Here is a 17474-nt window from a genome sequence, read left to right as displayed (position 1 = left end):
TGTTTCCTCATTTTCGGGCATTTGTGGTGCCAAAAAAAGGGGGGGGGGGGGGGGGTGGGGTGTCAAGTTGAAAACATTTTTTATGGAACAAAATACCGCCCTCCAAAAACAAATTAAAAAAAAAAATAAAAAACCAAAATTATAAGAATATTCCAAAAAACATCTAAAAAGACAAAAATATCCCAAAAAAAACCTCTAAAATGATAAAAATATCCTTAAAATCTTCAAAATTTGTACAATATAACAAAAACCCTCACAATGGCTAAAATACTTAACTCACAAAATGACAAAAATAACCTTAAAATGATCAAAATACCTTTAATGTTTTCAATATGAGTAAAATACCACTTAGAAGCCGAGTCCAAATCTTTTGTACCACTTTTCCTGCTTTACTCTATACTCCACCAATAAAAACTTGCCACATGTTCACCTAATTAATTAAATACTATCATTATTGATTTATTAATACTACTATTATTAATTAATGATAATATTTAATTAATTAGATGAACACATGACAAGTTTTTATTGGTGAAGTATAGAATAGAGTAAGAAAAATGGGACAGAAGATTTGAACTCCTTAAAAGTCACCAGACTAATAAAAATAACTTCCAAAACCAATGAAGATCATGTAACATACTTAAAGCTTCTAAAGCCTCTAAAATGACGACAAAATTCCTCGGCTTTAAGAATCACCCCCAAACTTTTTTCAAGTCACACAAAAACATCTTTCAATTGTCCTTTTAGAGGTTTGAATGATTTATAATTATACATGTGAATATTTAGGTAAATAGGTGAGTTGAATCTCATCCAGATTGAATGGGTTGGTTGGCTATTGGGTTTATTTTTATTGTTTTGTTTAATATTGTAAAGTGGTGAATTAAAGTTTGTATTTATAATCTATATATAGTGGCAAAGCCATGAAATTGTCCATGAAGAGGCCATAAAAAAATTTGAGGATTTGCGTATATAAAACAATACTATAAAACAATTTTCAATGAATATTAATTACTTCTAACCTAGCATATGTACTACAACAGTATATATATTAAGCTTGACAAATTGTACCAATATTTACAAAAAGATTTGATATTTTAACATATCTTTAATCATCTATCATTTATGCACTAAACAAGTAAAAACATAAGCAATAACATAAAATCTAAACAAATTTTTTCCTAATTTATCCAAAAATTAAAAATGTTTATTCGAATAACTTACTGGGGTCCAAGACAAACACCAGTTAGCAACTACAAAAAATATTTTAAAAAAAAAAAAAAAAAAGTACAAGATTGTTTAAAAGGTGTGAAACACCAAAGCACACTTCCAATAACACATTCGCATCCAACAGAAAAGGAAATGGTAGGAATCTAGAAAACCATCAATCAATAATCAGTGATTGTTCACTGATGGCATGATATTGGTGGATGCAGGTTCACCATACAGACAATTGCTGATAGTTGACAATTATTACGCATTTAGCCAAGGAAACACATTTGGGGAGGAAGGCAGCCGCCCTGTAAGAACCTCAACTCCAGTCTGTGTCACCTAAATGTTCATATGGGAAGAAAATAAAAAGGTGTCAAGAGTCCGTTAGGCAGTCTGGGAACTCCGTTGGAACTAACATCAAATAATCAGTCAAAACACCAAAACATTGCAAGCTAGTTTTCCCAGTATTTGCATCAGTCATGGACATACTTATCCCATCAACTGGACAAAAATCACATAAACCTTAAAGCAGCAATACATATTTTCTTCCAACGGTGACAAAATGATTGCACTAAGGGGATATATAAGCGGTCCTTAAGAGAACACAAGCTTGAAATTCCACAGATGCTGGCAATAGTTTTATTTTATTTTAATTTTTTTGAATTATATTCTTATACAAAAATCAGAAAAGAATCACCATTACCACCGCCAAATAAAAGTAAAAAACAATGATGAAATAAGTAAAAGATGCATATGTACCAGAAGAGTGTGCTCAAACTGAGCACTGCGTTTGCCATCAGCAGTGACAGCAGTCCATCCATCAGGCCACATCCGATCACGCCAAACCCCTATTCAAAACATTTCTTTAAATGTAGCTAGCAAATAAAGCATCAATTTTCAACTATTATACCCACAAATTTAACAAATTTTCAAAATACCAGCATTGATCATTGGTTCAATTGTAAAGGTCTGCCCAGCCTTCATTACACCAACTGCTTTATTTCCTGCTTGGGTTAAGGTCACCAATGCATAAATGACGCAAGAAAGAAGCAGTAGAATTCTTTGTTGTCACAGTATTATAAAGAGAGTTCATGACACTTTATTGTTTAATTTCCCATGAAATTGAAAGTATCTAACTGATATAGAAAATAGTGAGCTTAAAAGCCTGCCTAATTTAGGATACTTCCTTCAGCAAAAAATAATTTAGGATACTTCCATAATGGGGAATATTTGGCGCACAATGAAAAAGCTCTCCAATACCATGACCGCAATATGATTTTACCTAGTCATAGAGCAGAAAGAGTAAGAAGTTATTAAATACCGTAAGTCATTTTGATAGAAAGGAAAATCTTAAAATTGCAGACCAAGCATTACCACTGAGAACCCCGACATTGTAGTATGACGATTAATAACTTCCCCAATTTCACGGAATCGCACCCCAGGTTTCACTGAATTTAACCAAAAAAAAAACCATAAATCAGATTTTAAGTTCTAATACAACGAAAAAGACTGAAAGTCTGCCAAATTGGTATAAAACAATAAATTTGGCAAATCCAGATCAAACAGGTAGATCTCTACAAACATCTTGGTATTCCCTATAAGCTTTTGCATACTAGACATATCCAGAACAAGGTCTATTTCCATTATCCCCTCCATAAAAGAATTATCCCATGCACTTTCTTCCCAGCTGACATCACTCGGCCAAATTTTACAGTGATCCAAGTCTTTCATTTTTTTTTTTTTTTTTAAAGCCAGGTCCATAAGTATATAATTTGAATATTACATACACAACAAAAAAGCAGTATAATTTTAAAAGGAAAACATTGATATGTAATAATATCACCAAAAACCACAAAAAAGTGGGTTCAGCCCTAGTACAGAAGTAATATACAAAGGAAGAGCCAAATATAAAAATAAATAGAAAAAGGGAGTGTGCATCTATTACCAAGATTGCTCATTGATACCCAAAATATGGCTAGCAAGATATCAAATTCCACTAAAAAAGAATTTGATTAATCAAATTTAATGAGCAACCAAGTGATCTTCCAGTCCAAGGCATTAGCAGGTCAATTATGCCATGCTAGTGGCAAGTCACAGGCTTAACTTGACCACCAAAGGATAAATATAATTGTCAACTAGAACAATGATCAATACACTTTTCACACCATCTTTATGAATTTTCATAGATGTACCAAATTAACAATTCATTCAGGGATTCCTCAATTCTCAAAACTTTAGAATGTAATTGTTAAGAGATCCTTTGTACACATCCTATATAGTTTAAGGCCATTTCTTGTTTTCTTAAATAAAATTTTCTTTTTATGTAAAAAAAAAAAATGAAAAAAGTGCAAAAGGGACGAACCCTAGCGCACAAGGAGTATACAAAGGACAGCCCAATAAAAATGTAAAAGAAAGTTCAAAAAGAAAAAAAAAATACAATAACAATTAACAGAAGCTCAAGTATCTAGGAAGTCTAGAAGAGTGTTCTAAAAAAGGTATAAGTCGAAGTCCAATCATAAAAAGGTCTTCAAAAATCATTACTTCAACTTCTCCTGGATCATTTCTTTCTCTTCAAAGGCACAGACATTTCTTTCTCCCCAAAAACACCACATTAAACACAAAGGAATGGCTTTCTAGATCTCCCCATATCTTCTCCTTCCATAATGTCCCTTCCAAATTCCAATACAATAACAATTCCAAAATGGAATAGAATAGACATCACTCAAGATTGCTTTTTGGAAGGTTAAGGTTCCAACCAAGATTGCTTTTTTCACTTGGACTGCTGCATTGGGTAAGGTCCTAATGATTGATAATCTCCACCTATGAAGCGCAGGTGTGTGTGCGGGACTCGGCAATTTTTGAAAAAGTAGGGTGCAAGTGCGACGGGGTGCGGCGATTAAAAAATTATTAAAAATATTTTTATTTATATTTTCTATAAATTTTACCTATTAAAATATTCTTAAAAAACACATTATATGTCCTTGGTTCACAAAACAAAGAAAGAAGAAGGCAAGAAACACAAAACAAAACACAAAAGAAGCAACAAATATTCACAATAAAATTGAAGAATGACAGATTTAGGATGTTTGGGCCTCGTTCAAAGCCGATTTTTGGCTGTTCCAGCATGATTCAAGGCTGATTTCAGCCTGTTTCGGTCAATTTTGGCCGCTGGTCGATACGATCCGATTTGGCCAATATGAGGCGGGAATCCGTGTAAAAAAAATAAATAAATAATAATAAATAAATAACTCAGACACGGCACCGACGCGTGGGCAGCGGCATCGCTTGGGCGTCGCTGTGTCGGATGCGGGTGCGGCGCCCATTTTGCCGCGTCCATGCGTCATAGATCTCCACTCCATAAGGTTTGTGTTAATGATTGGTGCTATATGTGTAAGAAAGTTGGGGAGAGTGGATCATTAGATCCTTCACTGTGCTTGTGCTAGTGAGCTATGATCTTTGATTTTTCTGTCTTTTTGGAGCCCAATAGGTTATGCCATCTAATCTCATTGCAGTCCTAGCCAGCTAAAGAGGAAGTTATGTTGGGACAGGATATGACACGATTTGGAGTGCAGTGCCATTGTGTTTATTTTGGTTGGTGAGGAGGGAGTGCAATCGAAGAGCACTTGAGGAGGTTGAACATTCTCCAACGGATCTGAAGCTGCTCTTGCAGCATACTTTGTATATGGCGGCCTGCTTCATCAGCTCAGTCCTCTCTATCTTTACTTACATTAATGATAGTTCTACTTTTTCATGATTTTTCTTCAATTAGTATATCACTTTTACACTAAGTTCCTTTTATATATATATAGGTAATTAGTGCAGTTTTATTAATAAAAAATAATAAAATCTTCAAGTTTACAATGATGAACAAAAAGGAACAATGAAAACAGAAGTACAAAAATCAAATGGCTAGTCTAATAGAAACTAGGAACTCTATAATGGATGAACAATCCAACGAACCCCACTAATCATCAAAAAAAAAAAAAAATCTGGAGACTTGGTCAGATAAATGACCCTTGTAGTTCATGTACAAGACTTAATCAGTCTCTAAAAACTGTAGCATAATGCAGTTTTAATTCCAAGATTTGCTAAATTTATCAAGGTTGACAAGCACACAAAACAGGCCATCAGCATAATCCTATCAGACATCAATCTTTAATCTTTACTGAAGTTGGCTTCAAGTTTACACTTGAATAATAGAAACACTGACACCTCTTCTAAGTACCAGTGTTTCTACTAGGTCCCAGCCAAAACACTTAACCAGAGAGAGAGAGAGAGAGAGAGAGAGTTCATGTATTACTTAATTAAAATATCCAACACATACCGATAGCTATTGCTTTCTCCAAGCTTTCATAAGTACATTGAACCAGCCGTCGAGACTCTTCATCAACATTACCCACAAAATACGTTTCATTGAGATCACCTGCATAATGAGTCACCAATCGGTCAAATACAGAGCTGCTTTGGCAATATTTGAATTAATTTCAAAGGGGTATAATGTTTCGTACCATGGACACCTTTATAGTACACAGTTACATCAACATTTACAATATCACCATCCTCTAATTTCCTGTAGGAAATAAAACAGAATCTGCTTAGGAAAGTTTTCTTTAGAATACACTTAGACAATGAGAAATACAAAGCCGACTACAAAAGCTCACAAAAGGAAAGTATACACAAAAGCACAGTTCTGCTACCCACTTAGAATCACTCTATATATAACAAAAATATGGCATGACTTATGCCACAAATATCCAGACATGAAAGGAAAAAATGCCAAGAGACCCCCTAAACTTTGAGGCAGTGGCCAGAACACCCCCTAAACTTTTAGTTTGGCCAATTTGCTCCTTGAACTATACAAACCTGCCAAATAAAGCCATCCGTTAGTCTTTCTGTTAAGTGACTAACAGAACACAACACACACGTGCGTTTCATTTACATCAAAGAAAAAAAAATCCATGGATTAATTTTAAGAGAGGGAGAGAGAGTTTGAGATGTGGAGATTAGATTTGGGATTAGTTTTAACTTCTGAGAGGCTAGAGCTTGAGAGTTTTTAGCTATGGAGGCTACAGATTGGCTAGAGAGGGAAAATTGAAAGAGAAAGAAATTGCTGGAGAGAAGCTAGAGAAGAGAGATGGCTTGGTCTTAGGAGCCACAGCCGGCAGTGGTGGTAGCGGTCTTGAGTCAGCCATGGTGGCTGATCTTTGAGTTCGAGAGAGAGGCTGATCTGTGGGTTTAGAGAGAGAAGTTGCATAAAGAAGCTTTAGTTTGGGCTTTGAGACTTTGCCAAAACCCAGGATGGTACTTGTCGAACATGATCCGATGGTGGTGCATACCTCTGGCAATTCCGCAACCTCCTCGATGCTTCCTGTGCTTGTCAATACAGCCATGTCTGGTGCTCACTATTTATGGCATCAAACAAGTTTACATCATTTGAAACTCTCTTTTCTTTCATCAATAGAACAATTGAAAAAGAAACTCAATTCTGGGAAGTGATATAAATAATTTTGAAGTAGCCATGACAGAAGGATTAGAAGCTTATGAATTATGATGAAGAAAAGAGTGACAGAAGTGATGAACATGTTGAAAACACATCTATATAGTGTCTTCACAAATGTGCTTATCTTTCGATTTAAATGAAGAAGCCAGTAGTTACAAAGATGGTTATATTGCCAAGGTAGGTGGACTCAGCATTGAAGATGATGCGACAAGTCCGTGCTTCTTCCTATTCCTCTTCAAACGAGTCGCCATTGTTGGGATCTCTCAATCGGTTTGGAATTTTTTTTTTTTAATAAATGATGTGCACGTGAGCTCCGTTAGTCACTTAACAGATAGACTAATGGATGCCTTTATTTGGCAGGCTTGTATAGTTCAAGGAGAAAATTGGCCAAAATAAAAGTTTAGGAGGTGTTCTGTCCACTATTTTAAAGTTTAGGAGGTCTCTTGGCATTTTTCCCAACATGAAATCCTAAGTACTCACTTGTAACTAAAAGCAATACATGTCAGTCTGCTAAGAAATTAACCAATGAGCCATAAAAAAAGAATAATTACAACATAACCCAAAACTTTAACATACTTTGGTAAAATTACAAGATCATTAGATGTTTATTGTTTCAAAAAAATTGATTGCAGAGAGAGTCAAAGAAGTGAGACACGAAAAAGCATAGGAATTCACTCAGGACTAAAAAATACTAATTTGACCTGATTGATACACACATACCTTGCATCTGGAATTCCATGGCAAATTACTTCATTAACTGACCTGCAACAAATAGACAAATTGAAGTAGATTTCCTCAATCAGTACCATAGAATCCCAAGAATCTTCATAAGAGAGTACACAAAGAAATACCTACGTGCAGCAAGACTTTGGGAAGAAATGATAATTGAGAGGAGAAGGATATCCTCCTGCAGTAAAGTAAAATTTCAAGAATAATTTAGCAGACCATTTACTAATTATATGTAAAAAAAATTCACATTGCCATATCTAGAACTTCAAAAAACTACACAAAGACAATTACCCTCAAAGGCACGTAAAAAAGTTGCCAGATCACCATGAGTCCAATTACATGTCTCACTAGATTACCACACACATAGCCCAACAGTTACAAACAAGAAACAACATGCCACTGTGCATGACAGTCTTAATTATAACCCTAGTAATCAAAGCATTCGGACAAACTATCACCCAAAAAATTTTAGTAGTCTACATGAGTGGTTCTAATGACGCAATTGAAGAATGAACTCACAAAACCAATTTGGACTCCAGCATTTAATACAGTGATGAAAACTCACAAGATTAGTAGAAGCATTAGCCATCTTACAAGAGGGCAAAAAGCAGGCAGCAGTTTTTTCTTTTTTGGATAAATAACGTAAGAATATTATTAATAATAAAAAGATTGCCAAACCGAGTACACTGGGGATGTGCTATGGGGGCACAAATCAGGAAACAAAAGAACAACGGTCAAGAAACAAAGAATTGACATATCAAAGATATTGACATATCATCCAATTCAATCTAATGATGGATACAAGCATGTGTCATTGCCCCCATAAAAATCACAGTAACCAGAAATGGACATCAGACCAACATGCTGGTCAGACCAGGAAACAGTGAATGAACACTTTTCTGATTTACTACAATTAAAAGGTCAAATAAGAAAGTAAAACCAATCAAAAGCTGATCAAATCCAGGTTAGCATAATGCCAATATAAGCCCTGCAGCTGAATCAAGTTTGGTCCGCAAATTACATGCACACATGTTTTTACAAATTCAAACTTAAAGAGTGAGTTGAACCAAGTTAAGAGAGCGAGAAAAAAAAAAAAAAAAAAAAGGTTTGAGGAAGACCAAATATAAAAGTAATAAAAAAGGACATATCAATTAAGGAAGTAACAAAGAGTATGACTTCAAATAGAATCCAATGGAGGAAAAGAATACATGTGACAAGTACTTTATTGAGGATTCATAGCAGACCCCATTGGACCAGGCCTGGGAGGGCGGTAGACATGCTGGCTTGATGAAAGGGGCACTTTTCTTGCTGTGCACCTTGTACGATTGGGTGGTTGATGGTGCAACCATAGCATTGTTAAAGAAAGAATATTCTCTTAGGAGGCCTAAGGCTAAGGCAAAGCCCAAGAATAAGTGTCCATCCTAGTTAATTAAGGTTTTTATATTTTATTTGGTTATTCTAGAGTCAGGGGTATCTAGTAATTTTACAATTGTTGGGTAAGGGCCATAGTTATGGGCCATTTGGCTTTTTTATTTTATTTTATTTTTTAGTTATTTACTTTCTGCCAACATTTTTACACCTATGTTCTCCTTTCTATTTCTGCAATAGTTTCTCATCTTTTATTTGCAGATGATACTTTGATTTTCTGCGAAACAGATCTGAACAGCTCTGCTATTTTAAGTGTGTATTGCTGCATTTTGAAGCTGTATTTGATCTTAGATGGTTCCAATAGGGGAGGTTGCTAAGGTGCAGTCCTTGGCTGCTTTATTAGGTTGAAAATTTTCTACTCTGCCCATGAAGTATTTGGGGTTACCATTGGGGGCAAAGATATAATCATATAAGCCAAAAGCAAACTGGCACCCGTTGTTGGAGAAGATGGAAAGGAGGGTAGGAAAAGACTTATTTAGCAAAGGGTGGGTGAGTTGCACTAATTAAGAGCACTCAGAATGCCTATGTATTTTTTATCCCTGTTTCTGATTCTTGCTAGTTTGGAAAATCATATGGAGAAGTTACAAAGGGATTTTATATGGGTAGCCTCTCGGGGATGAGTTCAAATTTCTTTGGTTGATTGGAAGACAGTGTGTGAGCCAATGCAATCTGGGGGTTTGGGACTTGGGAGTGTGGAACTTATGCTCTTTGATAAGGTGTTATTTGGTAAATGGCTTTGGAGAGATGTTATGAAAAAGTAGTCCTTTTGGAGAACAGTGATTCACACCAAGCATGGTAATGATTGGGGAAATTGGGTGTCCTAGACGATTAAAGAATCTTATAGTGTAAGCCAATGGAGACATATTCATAAGAGGCATCAGTAAGGGACCTTATGCAGGGGGCAATGGTGATTTGCTTTGTGATGTCACATTCCTTAGGCCCTTTCAGAAATGGGAGTTGGAGACTTTGCATTCTTTTTTTGCTTTTATTTATTCTTGCAAGATTGGTGGGGGTGGAATTGATAGGACAGGTTGGCTTCCCTCAAAGAACAAGATTTTTGAGTGGTCTTATTATAATTGTCTTCCTCAAGGCAGCCCATGTCCTTTCACGTGGAAGAGTGTTTTGAGAGTAAACATTCCTCCCAAAGTTGCTTTCTTTTAAATGGACAGCTGCAAAGGGTAGAATTTTTACAATGGATAATCTTTGTAGTAGAAAATTTTGTGCAAGAAAAGTGTTGTTAGTGGATCATTTGCTCCTTCACTGTGAGTTTACTTCCCAGCTTTGGTCCTTGGTGTTTTGTCTCTTTGGCCTACATTGGACCATGCCTGGGAGGGCGGTAGACATGCTGGCTTGATGAAAGGGGCACTTTTCTTGCTGTGCACCTTGTACGATTGGGTGGTTGATGGTGCAACCATAGCATTGTTAAAGAAAGAATATTCTCTTAGGAGGCCTAAGGCTAAGGCAAAGCCCAAGAATAAGTGTCCATCCTAGTTAATTAAGGTTTTTATATTTTATTTGGTTATTCTAGAGTCAGGGGTATCTAGTAATTTTACAATTGTTGGGTAAGGGCCATAGTTATGGGCCATTGGTTTTATTTTATTAATAAGCATTAAATACAATGTTGTTAAAAGCGCTGAGTGCACCACATTTAAGCACAAATGCCTCCTGGAGCCTAAGCGCAAAGTGCAAGCACGCACCTGATTAATGTGAAGGGCACATTTTAAAAAAAATCATTAATGGTCAATACAACAATCAAGTGATCAATTAATAATTATAAATTACGTTAAAACATTTTATATAATTACATTTATATAATTCTCTTATGCTTTAAAAAATATATGCAAACATGATATTTAATGGCCATGATTACAAAAAATCGTTGAATCAAAATAGAAGTATAGAACCAAAAAGGCAATGGCTAAAAAGTACTAGAATGTTAAGTAATGTTATCCTTACCTAACAAAATCAATGCAAATATGCAATGCATTCCTAATCTACATAATCAGCATCCTCATTAAGAAAGGGACCATCATAATTGTCTGACTTGAGTGTTTGTTTGTGTGGTCGTGGTCCAAAAGATCTAAAATAATAAAAGAGGTAGGCTTGGGTTTACGGTAGCACACCACACTATTAATTTTTATATATTAAATCAATGGCTTATATCAAACATATTTAGATCCAATGGCTAAAAATCAAATTAGGATTTTTTTTAAAAAAAAATACAAAAAGCTCAAAAAAGTGTGCTTTGCGTTTAATAAAAAAGCTCTAAAAAGCCCCAAGGCCTGTGCACTCTGCACTTTGCGCTTATAACAACACTAATTTTTTTTTGTTTTTTATAGGTATAACAACACTAATTATATAGTTTACAAGTATTTGTGTATGGGCTTTGGTTTAATTCAAATAGGTTAGTTTACTACTAGTACTCGTAGGATTCCTAATACTACTGGTACAAGAAAGAGTCTATATATATTGTGCTCAAATGTACTTGAAGGATGTCGAGTTGATTAATAAAAAATTGAGTGTTTTGAGCATATAGGCTCTCTTCTTTCTTTCTTTCTTTCTTCTCTTCTTTTCTTTCTCCAATTTACCGTTCACAGGTATGCAACCCCTAAAATACCATTAAAAACCTCTTTTTTCTTCTTCTTTACAATCCCATAATCCTTCTTAAACAATTCTAAATCTAGATCACAAGTTCTCCTAACCCTAAGCCCACCACAAACACAGGAAGACATTTTCTCAATTTGTTCTTCGTCAGTGGCAATTTGGAATAGCCATTCTTGGGCTAATTTGTTTAAGTTTTTAGATGCTTGTTCTTTTAGGTGATGCTCTTGTAGGAATCCAAGTACACTGCTTGCGTACAAAGAACGCTACATAATTTCTTCTCATTTTTATTTTTCTAATAAAGCTTTTCTTATTTATCCCCCAACACCCCCCCTCCCCACCAAAAAAAATCTCTAATTAAACAAAAAGATAAAGATAGAAACACCACACCCTTGTCATATAGGATGGAGGACTTTACAAATCAATCCCCACTCAGTTTCACTCTTCAAAAAACAATCAAAGGTAAATTAAACAAAAATAATGACAACCCTTAAGATCATATCTGAAAGTACCCCTCAAGAGACATATCACTGCTAAAATTATCTAATCAATCATATATTGCATGCTTAAAAAGAAATTTTGATTCAAGGGTTAAAAAATGGAAAAATAAAAGTACTAACATATTCTAAAGAATGAAAAAGCTCATACCAGCCGCAATAGTTGCATCATGAACCACTCTGTCAATCTCATCAGTTGTCACACCAGGCTGTATTACACGAGCAGCTGCATCCAAAACTTCCCTTCCAATCTAAGGATGATGATTTTTAAACAACAAAATTGAGAATCTATCTGAATGAACAGGGTTTAATAAACCAGCGAAGGTTTCAAATCATGCTCAAACATGCCCAAGTTCAGTATACAAAATATAATAAAAAATAGAGACAACTACAAGAAGTAAAATGGAATCCTTATTTGCTTAGAAAATATTAAAAGTGTTATTGATATAGGATCTTTAAAGAGCATTACACAATTAGTTTGGTATGCTTACAGATTAATTTGCACGAGGAAAAACAAAAGGCTCATTTAAGGCTGTGGAAAAAGGTAGATGAAGACCAAAAATAACATTTGTAGTAGGAAAAAAAGGACATGTCAATTAAGGAAGTAATAGTGAGTATGACTTCAAATAAAATAGAATGGTAGAAAGAATATATATTGCCAACCCTGACTAATCTGTTAAAAATTCATAGTCGACCCAAAGGACTAAACCAAACTTGGTTGTTGTATAAAGCAATAAACAAAATTATAAAATTTTAACAATAATGAAGACTCAAATCATTATGCAAAATTCGTCTTCTAGGATGCATGCAGCACACAGTGCTCCTATACATGTATATTGTCAACAATGATGCATGCTTTAAGGAAGACCAAGGATGAGACGATGATGCAATATTGGAATGCATTAAAAAAATGATGTCATAAGAAAAGAGATAATTACAAACAGAACTTACTCGACAAGTCTCTCTCATTCTCTCAATTTGATCCGGTGTTTTGATCTTCAAAACAAAATACATCAATTATAAAAGAGGAATTAATATGTAAACTAAAACAAAAGAAAAGGTCCAATTTTATTACACATTAAATTCCACTAAAAAGTTTAAGTACAAGTGTACCTCAACAACATGCTGCAGATCACTATTGGGCTCAGTTTTTGGGATACCCTACAAGTCAAACGGCAAGAAAAGCTGGATGAAAACCACATTTGACTCAATATAAAGAGTGTGGGTGTGGACAGTGCCCACAGCACTCTGGCTAGATAAGACAAAATCCAGCTTCAGCAATTGCTGAACTACAATCAAATCAGCAAGGACAAAGTCCATCTAAAATATTGAGTGAATCCATATTTGTGGACAAAAAATCCTCTAGTGAGAAGAAAAAGACATGCATATGTATGTAAAAAATGATACTCAACATGTAAAAAGAAATGAGTCGAAAAACTCACATCAGCTGCCCAGTCAGGAAGCTCAATATGAGCAGGTACAGCACGTCTTCTAGATATAGCATATGGCCTTAACTCCCTGCACAATAAGAGACCACAGACATGAATTTTTTTTTTTTTTTTTTGGATAGGTAATGAAATACTAAAAAAAAAAAAACCAAAGAAACTTGCTCCCCATGTAAACAGGTAGTGTACTAGGGATGCTACAAAAATCATCTAAAGTTATATATGTCAAGAAACTCCTCAAGTAAAGAAAAAGAATGACTGCTCAAAGTGTCATCCAATCATACGAGGAGTGCAAGAAAAACCGTTTCAACTCCACAATTGAACGTTCTACCCCTTCAAAAGTACATTAAATCTGTTCTCCAAATAGTCTACATAATACATAGTGGGATAGCACCCCATATATCTGCACTTCTGCAGAATTATGACCACCAAAAACCCCTTCCAACACGCCGGCAAGTCCACCACTCGCTTAGGCACCACCAAGTGATGCCGAACAAACAAAACACCAAGGACCATAAACTTTATGCATAAGCAGAGGAGAAGAAAGTGATCCGTAGATTTCCCCACTGTTTTTGCATGTAGAACACCAGTCTGCAATACAAATAGTTCTCTTCCTCAAATTGTCCATATTAAGAATCTTTTCAATAACCGCCACCCATGTAAAGGGCTACTTTATTAATGTCCTTCACCTTCAAGATGCTTTGACAATAACAAGAAATTATGGTGTGAAGCATACTTTAACAAAAATCAAGCAGGTGCAAGAAGCTAGGAAAAAAATTATTATCATAAAGCTCAGTAAATTCCAATAAAGAACACTGCCCTTAAAAAGTATTAGCTGCTAGCTGATTTCGCCTATTCAAAATTTTGATAATCTACTGCTGGCAGACTTTTCCATCTTCTCTATATGTCACATAATGGTGGAAGTTTCTAAATTTCTTTCCTTTGTAACCATTATTCAGGTAATTGGTAGATATAAGTCCTAATATTTACAAATAAATCTTGGAAATTTTACATATATCTAAGACTACTTAGAACCAAACAGATGCTTCAGTCATATATCACCAGCTGACAATACTCTATCTGATATCACAGCCTTGAAGATTTGTATAATCGAATAATGCACCCCCCCCCAAAAAAAAAAAAAACCCTAAAAAAAATCTAAAAGAGAAGAAGAGGAGATTAAATGAACGAGGAAATTGGAAAGGCAGTGTTGAAAACTAAAAATCCCTATCCAGCTTAAATGTAGCATCAGAATTATCAGACATAAATGCCTGACGAATAAACAGAAGGGTATGTAGAATATGAGGCAGACATAATCCTTGAGAAATACCCTGTCCAATCAAAATGGGGAAGTTTTGGAGTTCGAGCCTGTCCTTTCTTCAAGCAATATAGCCAATCTTCATTAAGTAAGTCTGAATTTTGTTCATGCGGAGTACCTGTCCCAAGTGAGGACAGCTTTGCCTTCAAATGCACTGCTTTATGAGAGCTCCAAGAAGCCTTGAAACAATCTTGAGTGCTGATAAGAAATAAACCATAATATGAGAACAACAACAACACAAAACAAAAAAGCATATTAGGTCCAAATTTAAAGGAATATACACTATTTTAGTTGATGTCAAAGGGCCAATGTGCAAATTATATTGAAAGAAATTGATGAGAAGCCTTTCTCCTTGTGTCCAATATTAATACATACAAGTATATGAAATGAAACTAAGAGCCAACAGTGTAAGCATATAAATTCTTTGGCATCAAAATATGTTCAATGATGGTTGTATATTACCACCAAGACAAGACACCTCTTGTTATCTGCATTTTAACTCAACATGCTTAATTCATGCATAATCTCCACAACCCAGTATCATGGACCAAGTTGGCATATCCCATACATAGCATTTGAATGTAATATTTGAAAGTTTTACATGGAGTGTCATAGAACTTGACCGCTCATTTCAAACCCCCCTACAATTAATGCAACTGGACAAGTTAGTCTCAATCAGATATCCAGATGCCATGATAAAATTTTCTAGGAGACACACAACATGTCAAATAATGGATCCCTTCCAGCACAATAAAATAATGCGATGTTTCAATGAATAAACTGTATAAGTTGTAGAGCCAGCCTGCATGTGCTGCAACCAAGTTTAAATACACAAAATAATTAGCCTTCCATCATGCAATTCTCTGCCAGAATTTTGTAACTAAAAATCAACTCAGATATAATGATAACCCATTATTTTCAAATGATCAATATGGCCTTGGACGCATACAGATATGCATATTGTTTGATGACTTGTTCCAAACCTAAGAAGTATGAAGTTCCCATAATACTGTGAAGTTCATAATTTCCTACAAAGTCTCAATCTCGTCTACTTTCTACTACTGTATGCTACATTTGGCAAGTTCTACTCACAATTTTTCACAAATAAAATATCCATAAAACACTTGATTCAAGAAATCAGAATTTACAGTCAAAGACAACCCTTAATGCTTGCTTTCAAAGAAAAATATTAATACTGAAGAAAACAGTATTTGTGACAGTATGAGCATTATTCACCGAAACCAAGGGACAGCAATAGCCCAAGGGCATGAACATGAATATGATTTATCCCAATAAATCAAAGCACATATTGCATAAGAATGTTCATACAAGTAAAACAAAAGCAGGAAACGATTACACACCAGAAAGCAGCACCTTCGCGAGGGAGCTTTAATTCCACGCATTTGGGACACCTATAAACAAAAACAAAACATCAATCGTAAACGGCAGGGCATAAGAGTCTTAACCAAATTCCATTTCTAGTCAAAATCACATGGAAGATTTATCTGACACAACAAACGAAATCGAAACCTCAGCCTTTAAAACAGATGAAAGTTGAGCCAAAAATCATTTTTCCGAGGGTAAAATACTAATTTTTGGTCCCTAAACTTCACCAAAAGTTCGTCTTTCACTCCTAAACTATTGAAAATGTTTTACTTTCCGTCATCAGAACTTTAAAAAATATCTTTCTTCATCCCTAAACTATTGAAAAAAGTTTTTCATCCCTATTTTTGTCTCTAAACTATTGAAAAAAGTAACGCCGGCTTCATTTAATCACTATGAAATGCAAAACTGGCAGCCACTATTCCCCTAATACCACCTATCCATAAGTTCCAAAATCACTATACAAATAGCTTAAATTCTCAAGTTCTTTGCATTCATTGATAAATTTAATAAAACCAAAAATAGTCTTTTTGATATATGATAATAATAATAATAATTAAAAAGAAAGAGTGAAAATTGCAAATACGTACTGAAGGCGAGCAGGTTTGCCACAGCGAGCGCAGGATAGGGAAGTGGTATCGGCCACATCGGAACCACCGGACATCGTTTTCACGGTTTTGTTAATTTGCTGTTGTTGTTTTAATTTTTATTTGTGTGCAAAACAAAGTATTAGTGTGGTCAAAATACAGAAAATACTACTGTCACTTGATGATGATGACGATGATGACTGAAAGTGATTAATAGAATCAGAATATGATTGGAGGAGAAGTACAGGGGACCGTCTCATGTGATGACGACAAAACGGTCAAACGACCTTTTTTAAGCTTTTCTGAGAAAGAGAGAGAGACAGAGAGAGCTAGGGTTGCAGAGAAAGAGAAAATGGACACGGAGGGAAAGGAGGTGGCTCTTTTTGTTTTTTTTCTTTTTTTAATCTTTTATACTTCGTAATTTATGATAAGCTAGTATTATGTCCGTGAGATGTACGGTTTAGTAAAAAAACTTATATATAAATTATTATTTTTTTGATAATATAATCAAATTTAATAACAAATAAAATGGTAAAAATATTTTTAAAATTAAGTACATGGAAAATATATATTATGTAAGTATTTTTTTTTTGGCAAAAAAAGATACTATAAAATATTTTAAAAAAATTATGGCAAGTTTTAAATTTCTAAAAGATCTTAGTATTAAAATTGTAATTTGATTATGTGTGTGTGTGCGGCGCTTAAAAATATTTCCATTCTAATTATAGATAAATTTCTTGCATATATGGCCAAAAAAATTCAATAAACTACCAAAAA

At 34.7% G+C, this 17474-nt stretch overlaps 1 protein-coding gene across 2 annotated transcripts; it reads right to left on the bottom strand.

Annotated features, from left to right (window-relative positions):
• Positions 1-1134: 1134 nt before the first annotated feature.
• On the bottom strand, positions 1135-17075 carry LOC115987008 (methionine aminopeptidase 1A-like). Of its 2 annotated transcripts, XM_031110445.1 has the most exons (16): positions 16701-17075; positions 16089-16139; positions 14740-14925; positions 13407-13482; positions 13078-13125; positions 12916-12960; positions 12116-12215; positions 7565-7616; positions 7430-7471; positions 5718-5779; positions 5534-5632; positions 2584-2657; positions 2422-2491; positions 2148-2213; positions 1969-2057; positions 1135-1548 (listed from the first exon to the last, which is right to left on the bottom strand). In XM_031110445.1, the coding sequence occupies exons 1-16, from the start codon at positions 16772-16774 to the stop codon at positions 1471-1473; spliced, it is 1212 nt and encodes a 403-aa protein (XP_030966305.1). In that variant the 5' UTR covers positions 16775-17075; the 3' UTR covers positions 1135-1470. The 2 variants fall into 2 exon arrangements, with proteins under 2 accessions (XP_030966305.1, XP_030966306.1); XM_031110446.1 differs by lacking the exon at positions 1135-1548 and having other exon boundaries at positions 2003-2057; positions 2393-2491.
• Between the last annotated feature and the right edge of the window lie 399 nt (positions 17076-17474).

The sequence above is a fragment of the Quercus lobata genome, chromosome 4 (genome assembly GCF_001633185.2).
Source record: "Quercus lobata isolate SW786 chromosome 4, ValleyOak3.0 Primary Assembly, whole genome shotgun sequence".
NCBI classification, from domain to species: domain Eukaryota; kingdom Viridiplantae; phylum Streptophyta; class Magnoliopsida; order Fagales; family Fagaceae; genus Quercus; species Quercus lobata.
The sequence above is the reverse complement of the archived record's forward strand: the minus strand, read 5'-3'. Positions and strand labels throughout refer to the sequence as shown.